At 32.9% G+C, this 12,994-nt stretch overlaps 1 protein-coding gene across 1 annotated transcript in view; it reads right to left on the bottom strand.

Moving 5' to 3' along the window:
- LOC145291346 (GATOR2 complex protein MIOS-like) overlaps positions 1-12,994 on the bottom strand; it is a 107,006-nt gene that overhangs the window by 25,629 nt on the left and 68,383 nt on the right. Inside the window, exons 19-22 of the mRNA XM_080137112.1 lie at positions 11,769-11,881; positions 7,609-7,790; positions 5,440-5,505; positions 3,531-3,603 (exon numbers count right to left, since the gene is read on the bottom strand). Coding sequence (XP_079993238.1) covers positions 3,531-3,603; positions 5,440-5,505; positions 7,609-7,790; positions 11,769-11,881 — 434 coding nt within the window. The remainder of the gene's footprint in view (positions 1-3,530; positions 3,604-5,439; positions 5,506-7,608; positions 7,791-11,768; positions 11,882-12,994) is intronic.

The raw sequence follows: 12,994 nt of genomic DNA, 5'->3' as shown, positions 1-12,994 counted from the left end.
AAGAAGTGTTACTCCTTCACACTGAGTTTCGCTGGTTGTCACGCGGGAATGTGGTAGCAAAAGTAGAATCACTAAAAGAGGAACTCGCTGAATTCTTCAAATGTGGTTACAAGACAAAGTCAAATGTTTGAACATCTAAGTGAGGCACTTGATAAAAGTGAAAACATTGGAGAACTAGATATGGTGCAGCTTGTGCAATCACATCTAGCTTCTCTGTGGATGGAGTTGCAATTTTATTTTCCCAAACTGAGTGAAATGGAATCAAAATTAGATTAGAAACCCATTCTTTATGAATGTGCACCTTCTCCCAGATAATATGCAAGAAGAATTTGTGGAGATGGTGAACGACTGTTGCAAAAGATGCATTTGAAACTCTTTCTCCCACCAAGTTCTGGTCTAAAATGAGTGAAATTTACCCTGTTAAATCTGAAAAAGTCTATACTAATACAACAGACGTGTGTGTGTCTGTTGAATATTTTTAGTAAGCTATTAAACTTACAAACATGATATTATATACAAATAATCACAGCTTATGTAAATTGTTTTAAAAGGTATCACCATTCTTTTCTCTTAAATAAGATTTATTGAGGAAGTATAAAAACTCTATTGAAATTTTACTTACCTCCTTCAGTCGAAGGTAGAATTGATACAACTGACTGAGCTTTGGTTACAGACATATTCTACATTTTAATAAAATCTTATACAGAGTGTTCGAGACAACTTTAATAAATTATTGAATTAAAAAAATGTCATATTTTGGTCAATAATTGATGTATTCTCAACATTCAAAGTGCATCATTCAGAGCAATCTTTGCTCGTTCCAAACATCCACAGCCCTCCAAGTGGGACCTGAATCTGGAGCATGCAGCCTTCCGTGTTCTTCTAGAAACACATTTTAAAATAAAAAGGTGCTTGCCAAGAATTTCTCTTATGTTAAACAAAACAAAGAAAATTTTGTAAGATGTAAATACCTGTGATGAAAAGAAAATATGATATACCAAAAATAATGTAAATTGATCAAGTAGTTTTATTTGTAAATAAAAAAGAAAATCAAATTTTGTGGCCAAGCAAACAGTGACACTATCTCAACATCATCTTCAAAACAAGAGAAATAACTACAAATTTAATTATTGAGATTTTAGAGAACTATTAACATGGGGAGAGGCATTGGAAAACTTAAATTTGAAGAATGACTTCTCTTTATAAAAATAAAACTACTTGAGTTATAGTCAGTTAACACACTTCCTAACTTCCGGCATATGACTACTTGGAACTCGTGACAAGGCAAATCAGTTCCTTCACTTTTTTTCTCTCATGCCTATATCTCCCCTATGCATGTACTCTTTTATGTTTTTCCGGTCATTTTTTTTTTATTTTTATTTTTATTTAATAATCATTAGAAAGTTTTTTTAAGCCTTATTTTAATTAAGAATTATTGAAATTAATTTTATTTTTATTTAAGAATTATTAAAAACACTTTTTGTGCTCTGTTCTTTTGAAAGAATTATTGAAAATACTTTTTGTGTAATGTTCTTTTAAAGAATTATTGAAAACACTTTAAAATCTTTTAAAACGATTTTGAGAATATTATGTATTATGTTTTTTATGATGTTTGAAATTTTGATTTCAATAATTTCATTTGTTATTTTGATTTAAATAATTTTATTTTTATACTTTCATAAATATTTATTGTATAAATTCAAATAAAAACATTTGTAAATTTTTTTTTAATTTTCATAATTTCATATACATATTTTTTATAAAATTTTAAAGAAAAAATTTTTTTTAATTTTGTTATTAAAAGTGAAAATAAAGACCGATTGTTATTTTTATCTGTATACTTTTCTGTCCTTTTCTTATATTTTATTTCAATAAATCGCTTCACAATAAAAGAATGAATAATCACAGTATTAATGCCGGTGTCCCTCAGGGGTCCATCCTGGGCCCAACTCTTTTCCTGATCTACATTAATGATCTTCCAAATCACATCCTTACATCATTTGTAGACATCTATGCTGACGACACTACCAAGTTCTCTCCAATTCTCTCTCCTCTGATCTTGAGCACGTAGTACAATGGGGTAAGGAGTGGCTGGTTACTTTTAATGCATCTAAAACCAAGCTTCTCTCTTTACATCATCAACATTCTGATCCACATCTGGCATCAATTGAAATGAATGGCTCTCGTCTTCAGGAGGCCTCAAGTTTTGACAAGCTTCTTGGCTTGACCATTACTCCTGATCTTAAATGGAATGCGTACATCAAATCTGTTGCCAAGGCCGCTGGAAAAATGGTCGGATCTTTCTATCAATCCGGTAGATATCTCACTGCTGATGCTATTCTCTATCTATATAAGAGCCAGGTACGTCCAAGGATGGAATACTGTTGCCACATCTGGGCAGGAGCTGCTAGAAAGGACTTGGCCTGCCTTGATAGAGTTCAAAATAGACTTTGTAGCCTCGTAGGAGATGTCCTTTTCTCTTCCTTGCAACCTCTATCTCACAGAAGAGATGTTGCGAGTTTGTCTCTGATGTATCGTTATTTTCATGGAAAGTGTTCGACTGAGCTTCAATCTATGGTCTCCCCTCGCCAAACTTTCACAAGAAACACTCGTCTAGCTGTAAACACTATCAATAATTCCCCCCACTCTTTATCTGTGCCTAAACCTAAACGTAGATTCCATGAACAAAGCTTCTTTCTTAGAACTGCACGCCTGTGGAATTGTCTTCCGTTTTCCTGCTTTCCGGCTGACTACAATATGGTTGTCTTCAAGTCTAACGTAAATAAGTTCTTGATGAGCCGTTCCATATAAGTTATCAAATTTACCAAATTTTCATTACTAATGATTAATATATTGTCCAATTTCTACTGTACACTCTTTAACCCTTATCCTTGAGTGGCCTCTTGGCCTTGATAATGTGGTGATGCCTATGTAAAAAAAAAAAGAAAAAAAAAGAACAATAAAATGAAAGAACTGATCTGCCTTGTTACCACTTCCAGTAGCACTACGCTGAAAGTTAGGAAGTATGTTACTACTTAATCAATTTACATCATTTTCGTAAGAATATTTTTCTTTCCATCATGGGTATGTACATGATACAGATTTTTCTTTTTGTTTTTTAATTTAGTGGGAATTCTGGACAAGTACAAAAAAAAAAAACAAAGATGCAAAAAGATTTAACGCAAAAAAGCGGAATTCTGCTTTTTATAAAAGTGTAGAACTCTCATCACTGATTCTTGTAACTGTTTAAGCATATTTGTTGTATTAGTTATACATATACATACACAGCTATATTGAACAACAAACGTTCTGCAATTCATCATTCAACCACACCCCATATTTGTCAAATGTTCTTGTTCGCAATATAAGATCGTACACTTAAATTACAGATTTGAAATTTTTTAATTTGAAGAAATTGAATTTATTGTATTTTACACTCAAACTCTTCATATATGAAATAAATTTATGTACAACCACACATTTGATAATCAGACAATGCCAGTAATAAAGTGAAAAAAAAATCTCTTAACCTGTTAAAAGAATTCCATCCAAATCACCAGCATCCGTTAATTGGGAAGACAAATTATTAATGTATTCTTCCAACTGAAAAGAAAAATGCAACTTAATACAAAATACAAAAAAATATGTTTGTGTTTGTGTAAAGAATTTTTTAAAGGGAATTGCTTCCATAGCGAAAAAATTTAAAAATTGATATCAACCAATTTTATTATCCAGCTTTTAAAGCTTTTAAACACAGTTGAAGAGTGAACATTAAGAAGACACTTTATTGCATTGTATTTAAACAAAATATCTCTTGAAACGGTTTTAGAAATTTTAAAATAAAGATTGATAATTTGGATTATTCGGACTATGGTTCTAATCTTAAATGTTATCTTCAGTTTCAACAAAGAATAGCATTTGAGATGAGAATAGTAGTTTGAATAATACAAATAATACAAACATTTTAAAACATTCGATACAAGGTGAAAACGCTTCCCCTTTTTTTAGATCTCATTTTAAGTTATGAGTAGGGGTAGGATAACAATATTCTTTTCACTGTTTCCACTATCAAGTATATATCCATTGATATCTTGTTTTCAGATAGTGATGTGGTTCTTGGTTGATTAATTTTGTCTAAACTGTGTTGGGTATATACTTAAGAGTCAAAACAATGATAACAATATTCTGTTGTCCTAAGCCCTACTTATAAGTTATTCATAAACTTATGGCCAATTTTTCCAACTCGCTTTCAAAAATATTTATCTAGATTTTTGCAGTTATACAACATTTTACCCTCACTGAAACAAGCTGGTCTGCCACTGCATCAACTTGAAGGACTTTTTAGTGGTTTGGATAAGCCTTTTGCTTGTTCTGTGAGAACTTGTATCTCTGCACCCTTTTCCATCACTATAACCTGTCTTGCAACATTGGTGAAGGTTATTTTTATCAATGATATACTTTATGCTCTACAGATATATTGTTTGTTGATGCCTGCCCCCTCAACATCTGAGATAAGTTGTACAGCAGCTGTGTAAGAAGCTCAACTGCAATGCAATAACAGATTCATGATTAGATGGTTTTGCAACGCAAAATCTGACCAAACCCAACACATTAGGTTGAAGATTTTGCTGAAAGCACGACATTTGCCCAGCATAGAGCTTATTCTAAGAACATTCTTTTTTTTACAAAGGAGTCACTTATCAAGGCCCAGAGGTCACTCGAGGATAAGGGTTAATGAGTGTACAGTAGTCAATGGGACAATATCGTAGAAATCATTAGTAGTGGAAATTTGGTAAATTGGATTACTTAAGGGGACGACTTATTTATATTAGACTTGAAGACGACCATATTGTAGTCAGCTGGAAAGCAGGGAAAGGGAAGAGAGTTCTATAGGCATGCAGTTCTAAGAAAGAAGCTTTGTTCATGGAATTTATGTTTAGGTTTAGGCACAGATAAAGAGTGGAGGAAATTATTGCTAGTGGTTTCAGCTAGACGAATGTTTTTCGTGAAAGTTTAGTAAAGGAGGGCCATAGATTGGAGCTCAGATGAGCACTTGCTATGAAAAAAAATAACGATAAAGCAGAGACAGGCTTGCAATGTCTCTTCAGTGGGAAAGAAGTTGCGAAGAAGAGAATAGGGCATTAGTATGGTCATGTGAAGCGTTAGACATAATAGAAGCATAGATGTTTTAATTTGTAGGAAGGTTGGCTGGCCAAAGAAAACTTGAAAGCAAAACTTCCATAGAGTGGAATATGTAAGCAGTTGACCTGTTCAACAGTGAAGACTGTTGAGGGAGTTTGTAAAGCATCAAAGAATGTCTTATCCCTGACGACCAAGGGGAAAGTGATGTTAAATAGAGATGACATTTCTAAATCTCAGTGGTAAGTGGGTGGATAAAGTAGTATGGAGAAATCGTGGGGGAGAGGGTAAATCACTTACTTTGTTATCTGGTAAGAAGGTACAGGCAAAAGCAACACGGTCACAAACTGCCATTCCTTTTTCATTCTGAAATAGAAGGAAACATATATAAAGAGTGTTTTCAGTACTTTAGCATATCAATCGTTCTTTTATTATTAAATGTAAACGATTACTTGAACACAAGTTGATATTTTAATTATTGCAATATTTTTTATTTATAATGGGGTATCCTTCTTGAAAGTTGAGATTCTATTGCCGATAGGAACTGACGAATCATATTAATTCACATTCTGTTATCAACCAATCAGAAACCAGAATTGCTCCATAAAAATGTAATATTTTAGTATTCCAGCACATAATTTTTTCATGTCAATACAAGAAGGATCTTTTGCTCTTTGCTTGCAAAATTACAAAGTCAAGAACCTGTACAGAACAGCAACCCACTGAAAATTCTTCATATTAAGGACTCGTATAGAAAAGCTACCCATTGGAAACTTTTCTAAAATCAAACATGGCTTCCAATTCTTGAGGTTATGGGCCCAATAACTCTGCCAATTTTCAGTCTAGAGACTCAAGATTTGACATAAGGGGTACTGAGATTTGGGAAAATATTTTTTATCGGTTTTCGGCCAGAAATTTGACTGTCAAGAGGTCAAAGTTCAATGATTTGACCTTTCAAAACTCTACCGAACTCCTCTGCCAATTTTGGGTCTAAACACTTGAAATTTTAAATGTAGGTTACTTGGACATGGATCAAACTCTATAATCTGATTTGAGCCCCAAAAAATAAATGTTACAGGGTCAAAATTGGGGTCAAAGTTTTAAAAAATTTAACCTCTGTGCTCTACCAAATTACTAAGCCGATTTCTGATCTAAACATTTGAAATTTTACATAAAAGGTATTCAAAGATAGGGCAAGCTTTTTAATCGGTTGGGTCGAAAATTTGAGCTTCCAAGGGGTCAAAGTTCAAAAGATTTGACCATTGTGGTCTCTAGCAAACTACTCAGCCAATTTTGGGTCTAAACATTTGAAATTTATACATAACGGGTATTCAGACATGCGACAAGCATTTTAATCAGTTTGGGGGCAAAAATCTGGCTGCCAAAAGGTCAAAGTTGAAAGAGTTTGCCTTTGCAGATTCTACCAAATTCCTCTGCCAATTTTGGGTCTAAAGACTTGAAATTTTAGATGTAGGTAATTTGGACATGAGTAAAACTTTGTATTTTGATTGGAGATCAAAATAATAAATGTTAAGAGGTCAAAATTGGGGTCAAAGTTAAAAAATTGACCTCTGTGGTCTCTACAAAATGACTCAGACAAATTTTGGTCTAAACATTTGAAATCTTACATAAAGTGTATTCACACATAGGGCAAGTTATGAACAGTACATAGGGCTTGATAAAAGCTAAGCTGAACTGCTAGTGCTAAATAAAGTTGTTAAACGGATTTCTATTGGGGGATAAGTACTTTAGCAAACAATACACTTGGAATGGTTTGGTTTACAGTTTAATAGTCATCCATTACTATTAAAAAAATTACTTCTAGAAGGAAAATTTACAGTGACAGTCAAACATTACTCTAAGCAAATATTACTCCCACAAAACCTCACTTTTTCACATAATTTTCTTTGATCTTAACATGATTGACACTCACTCACCACATTTTAGTATATATTTTGGAGGAAAACAAAAAGGGGAAGTAAGCTTTTGATTTTTAGAAGAATCAGCTTGGAGAATACAGCTGGGAATGAACTTATAGATACCGGAGCATGATGTGGCCAGCCTATTGACTGGACTGTATCACAATCGCCACATATGGCCTATAAATTGACCCATTTTCTATGGGGGTTATCTCTCTACATGGAGTTGCAGTCAACGAATTTGTGGCCCTCTAGTGAGAAATTAATAAAATCCCAATCCTCATTAAAAAACTATATAACAGTTTGTTTTGACATTGGACGGATGATAGCAATTTGCAAAAACAAACCCTGACAGACTGCTTGGATGTTCTAGTGCATCTCTCTAGCTACCATCTTAGACAGCACCATATTCATCATGATGTTGGGAAAAAAAACAAAACAAATTAAAAATTTGTTCTTTTGTACATTGTACTGCAAAATATCTGTAAAGGGGTGTTTGCTTTTGTTTGCTTTTGTTTTTTGGAGGAAGGTGGATAAGAAATGAACTCACCAAGACATCCATGTAATTGTCAGTCTGTGGGGAGGACAAAAAGAAGAACATAGCTCGTAAGTAAGGATTTGTTAACTGCTGCCGAAAACTGCTACACATTTTCTGCCAAAGAGCATCTTTGTTTTCAGTAAAACCTGCAAGAGCCATTCCAACCAAACCCAGGCTACTGTTTGGATCTGAATCTAAAAAAATATAGAGAAAAAAATATTAATTACAACTGAATTTTAATTATACAATATGATTAAACATACTTTAATTCCCTGAACAAAACAATTTTTCACGACTTTTATATCTCCTTACAAAAAACAAGATACGATGAAAGTAAATTTTATGTCTAGAATTCTTATTCCAGTCTGAATCAAAATTCATTCCATGATCTTGATTCTAGAAAATATCTAAAATGTAAGAAATTAAAAATCCAAAAAATCTTGCTAAATTAGTGCCTAATGACTATAGAGAAAAGTTAATGCAAATCTGAAATATTTTCATTTTCAAATGGTTTTCTATATTATGCACTCTAAAAATTCTTTAAAATACCCAAATTTCATCCCTTGAATAGTCCAAGAATTTTCAAAGAAACATTTTTGTCAATCTGTTATGAAAAGCAAAATCTAGTAGAGATATATTCACTAGTTTGAAATAAGTGCATAAAAGCATAAAATGTGTGTGCGTGCATGTGTATCATTATAATATATATAAATTATTATAAAGTATATATACATATTAAAAAATATATGTGTGTGTTCGTCCGTTGAAACGACGAGGATCATCTGATCCTCCTGTAGGGGAGGGTGGGGGAAGTCATCATCGGTGGGTACGGATATGGCTGATAAGCCCAATCTTTGCTTGAAAAGTTCTATTGCAGTGGGAACAGGGAATCACAGCAGATGTTGAGAGTTTCAAAACATTGTCCTTCTTGTCCTTTCTGCACTTCTCTGCAGTAACCTTTTGGTAGCTTTCATATTTGCAGGCGCCATCATGAACAGCAACGCGCCACTTGGCTCTATCTAAAGCTGTCTGCTCTCATGATGACGGATCTACGTTGAAGGCCTTCAGTGATGCCTTCAGAGTGTCTTTAAATCATTTTCTTTGGCCGCCATGGGAGCACTTGACATGTTGAAGCTCAGCAAACAGAAGCCTCTTGGGTAGTCTGTAGTCTGGTATGCGGGCTACATGACCCGCATAATGAAGCTGAACCTTCATCAGGATAGTAGGGATGATTGGGAGTTCAGCACAAGTGAGGACTTCTGTGTCTGGTATCCTTTCCTGCAAGTAGTTTCTTCAGTCTGGTGGTGTGGAAGTGATTTAATTTTCTAGTATGCCATTGGTAGAAAGTCTATGACTCACATCGATAGAGTAAGGTGGTGAGTATGACAGCTTCATAGACTTTGATCTTTATCATGAAGGTGATGCCTATTCTGTCCCATACATTCCTGTGGAGTCTGCCAAATGCAGCGCTTGCTTTAGTGAGTCTAGTGTTGATTTCATCATCAATGACTACATTATGGGAGAGCGTACTGCCAAGGTAGGTGAACTTGTCAACTGCATTGAGTCTTTGTCCCCCAATTGAAATGTTGGATTCTGCATATGGTTTTCCTGGAGCAGGCAGATGCATCACCAGTCTTCTTGGCATTGACTGTGAGACCAAAATTTTCACAAGCCTCTGAGAATATATTTGCACTGTGTTGCATGCATGCCTTAGAGGTAGCATTAAAGGCACAATCATCAGCAAACAGAAGATCATGTGTATCATTATAATATATATAAATTATTATAAAGTATATATACATATTAAAAAATGTATTCAATATATATATATATATATATATACACACACACACACACATATGAAAAAATGCATTATAAATTATATATAGATTAGAAGGGCTACCCGGCGTTGCCCAGGTCATATAAAAAAAAGAAAATGAAGTTGTGTTTGACTATACTTGCTATTCTTAGGATATCAAAACCCTTCTTAAAATAGTATGATAAAACATATTAATGTTGCTCCTCCCATACAACACAGCATTTAAAAATGCTAGCTATATCAAAAATATTGATATAATGTTTTACTCTTACAATGTTCAATAATGCCACAGATTTTCTAGCACACTGACATTTTTCTGGACGACATGCCCTCTACCCAAGATATTGAGCACTTTATTGGGTTCTCATGTAGCTGTTGTCTCCCTAATTCGACTATCGTTTTTCTCACTCACATCCCCCATTCCAACTTCGTAGTAGGCCAACATTAGTGAACCTATTTTTTGTATCAAAACTGTCATTAACAATGTTTTTTTTTTAATTTAACCTATTTCAAACTGATAAAAATTATTACACAGTAAAAATAATTAAATTAAAAGTCATTTTTGTTGTTTCAAATTATTTAATCAAGTAAAAATTGATTACTGATTGATTACTAAATTTAAGTTTTTCTCGCAAATTACCGAAGAATTGAATAAAAAAAAATATCATAAAAACTGAATTTTATATGAAAGAAAAAGCTTTTTAAATTTAGTAATCAAGTAAAAAATGGAATTTTTACTTGATTAAATAATTTGAAATACGAAAAATGATTTTTGCTTTGATTTAATTTTATTATGCTATAATTTATATCAGCTTTTAATATGTTAAACTTAACAAAAAACACATTGTTGATGACCATTTCGGTAATAAAAAAAAAAGTCCACTGCTACGAATTCAGAATAGGGTCAGGTGAGTAAGAAAAAAGTTTTAAGCGGTTACAATTTGAAAAAAAAGAAGATTTGGGTATTTACGTAATATTCATGCATTTAATAATAATCGGATCTTTAAATCAACTACCAATAAAAAAAAATCATGTTTTGAGCCAAGTAAATAATACAAAACAAAAAATATTTTTTAAATCTTTCAACCCCGTTTAAATGCAAAAGCTTACTGAAATAAACATTTTTAAAAAATATGTTAATAAAAAACAAAACATCCATCGTAAAGTGGGCATGAATGCGAATGCAAAAACTAATATTTCTCAGTCAACGTCCTAACCCATTGAGCCACACCGACAGTCATACCATGACGTTGCAAATTTATGTAGTTAACATATCCAAGAGGTGAAGGTCACAGCTGCGGAGATAAGAGAATTTTACACGACCCCATCACTCATCAGATTCTGCAGTCGTTAAGGTAGGAAAAATAAATATTTTGTTCTAAATTTCACATATCATGCATCTTAGTACCTGCCCTTTAAGACAACATCAGAATCATTCTTATCCATTTTAAATTTCAAAAGTTTTAATGAGACATACATACATACATGCAGACATTCGCCCTTTATAAAATACAGGGTGGTTACAAAGTCTGGCTACATTATTTTGCCAGACTTTGTAACCACCCTGTGTATATATATATATATATATATATATATAGCAGCGGGCTACTTTAGTCTTGGACAGACTATGGATACCCACTCAAAGTTGCTTGCGCGTGAAATTTTTGTGGTTACAAAGTCTGGCTACATTATGTTGCCAGACTTTGTAACCACCCTGTAGATGTATTATATATATTGGCGGAGAGAGAGAGCAAGATTATAATCTATATAGATGTATTATAAAATATGATATCTTTAAAAATGTACTATAATATATTAATAAATGTATTATAAAATATGTGTACACACACACACACACACACACACACACACACACACACACACACACAAGGTTTATTTTCCTTCAAGCAATGTAAAAACGGAAGAGGAGAATGCTGATAATGTCAATAATTGAAGTACTGACCATCTATCTCAACAATTGGCACTACCAACAATGCACAATCATTCAATTTCCACTATTTTGAGCAAATGTGAAATTTCCCCTTTTCCTAATCTTTCCTCAAGATTTCCCTAATTTCATCCAAGTTCATAAGGTCACTCATTCCAACAAATGCCAATCATCTATTTCTGTGCGGTTAAATAAAAGCAAAGCTTGATTCATTTTTACAGACTGTAGGGGTGAGTTGAATCATCGCCCTTCCCTTATACCAACATTAAAATAACTGCATTATGTCTATCCTTATTCTTGTAAGGCGGTAAATAAATAAGGACTCTGAAAAAAATTATTAGAGTAGAAATGCTTCTTTCAAAATGAGTAAAAGAAATAGAAAAACAGATCATTGATTGACTGTACCTTCTGTAGCGTCTGCATTGCGTGGTGTATTCAAAATGGCCAATGATCTTTTAATCTGAAGGTTAAATAATGCAATAGCTGCGGCCCTTTCGTATGCACATTCACTCTGTAATCTGTTAAAAAAAAAAAGGAGGGGGAAATTGTAAGAGAAAAATCAACAAAATTGCATTCAAAATATCTTACATTTTAATCATTATCGATTTGAACACTTATTTCATTCAAAATATATTACATTTTCATTGCCTAGACAGAGTTCAAAATCTAGTGGATTTCTCACAGAATAAATATCGTTAGTTTCTCTCTACTCTAGTGTTACTTTAATGAGAGGTGCTGTAATTCATAGTTTCACCTTGTAAAATATTCACAGCAAAAAAAAAAAAAAAAACACTTTGCTACCACAACAAAAAATAACTTTCCTTTCTTCCTCCATGCACAAACCTCTTTTCTATGGTTTTATATTTGTGAAACACATTACTGTATGACTGCTTGGGTGCAGATTACAACATAGTCATTTTCAAATCCAACATCAACAGATTCCTCTCATATACCATCCTCACAAGTTTATTCCATTAATCATCCTCACCCTTTCATGATGTCCTTCACTTTTCAACTATCAATCATTCCATCTTATTAAACTTCATTCTCAAGTGACCTTCAGCCTTGATAAGTAAAAGAAAATAACATCATTAATTTCTTAACTTATTATGTCACAGCTCTAACGTTTCAGATTTTAAAATTTACATTAGTACATAGTATAAATTTAACGTAAAATGATTAAGCAATTCCTGATTACAAACAATTTTTTTCCATTTTTTTTTTTTTCAGAATTACTTGTATATTTTAGAATTTATTTTCTCATACTAGCATCTTTTCTTTTTTTTTTTAAACGTATTATCACTGTTGATGTATTTTTTAAGTATCCAGTTCTTGTATTGTCACTGTTGATGTATTTTTTAAGTTTTTGTATTGGTTTTGATTGTTCGGTCAATTATTTTCATCTTGGGTGTTATTGAAACAACGTTTCGGTCATTGAAACCTATGACCTTCCTCAGGTGTAAAATCCATGTTTTTTTCAGCTAAGAAAAAGGGGTTAGCTCTCTATTGTAAGAAATCAGACTGTTGGTTTTAATTTGACTTTGGAAGAATTCAATTCAAAATGGATATAGTCAGAATTTTTTACCTTAGTAACATCAGATTAATCACAATGACCATCTTTGCTGATTGGA

The sequence above is a fragment of the Euprymna scolopes genome, chromosome 12 (assembly GCF_053919585.1).
Source record: "Euprymna scolopes isolate OS-2025 chromosome 12, ASM5391958v1, whole genome shotgun sequence".
NCBI lineage: Eukaryota > Metazoa > Mollusca > Cephalopoda > Sepiida > Sepiolidae > Euprymna > Euprymna scolopes.
Note: the sequence above shows the minus strand (reverse complement) of the source record. Positions and strands in the feature narration are given on the sequence as shown.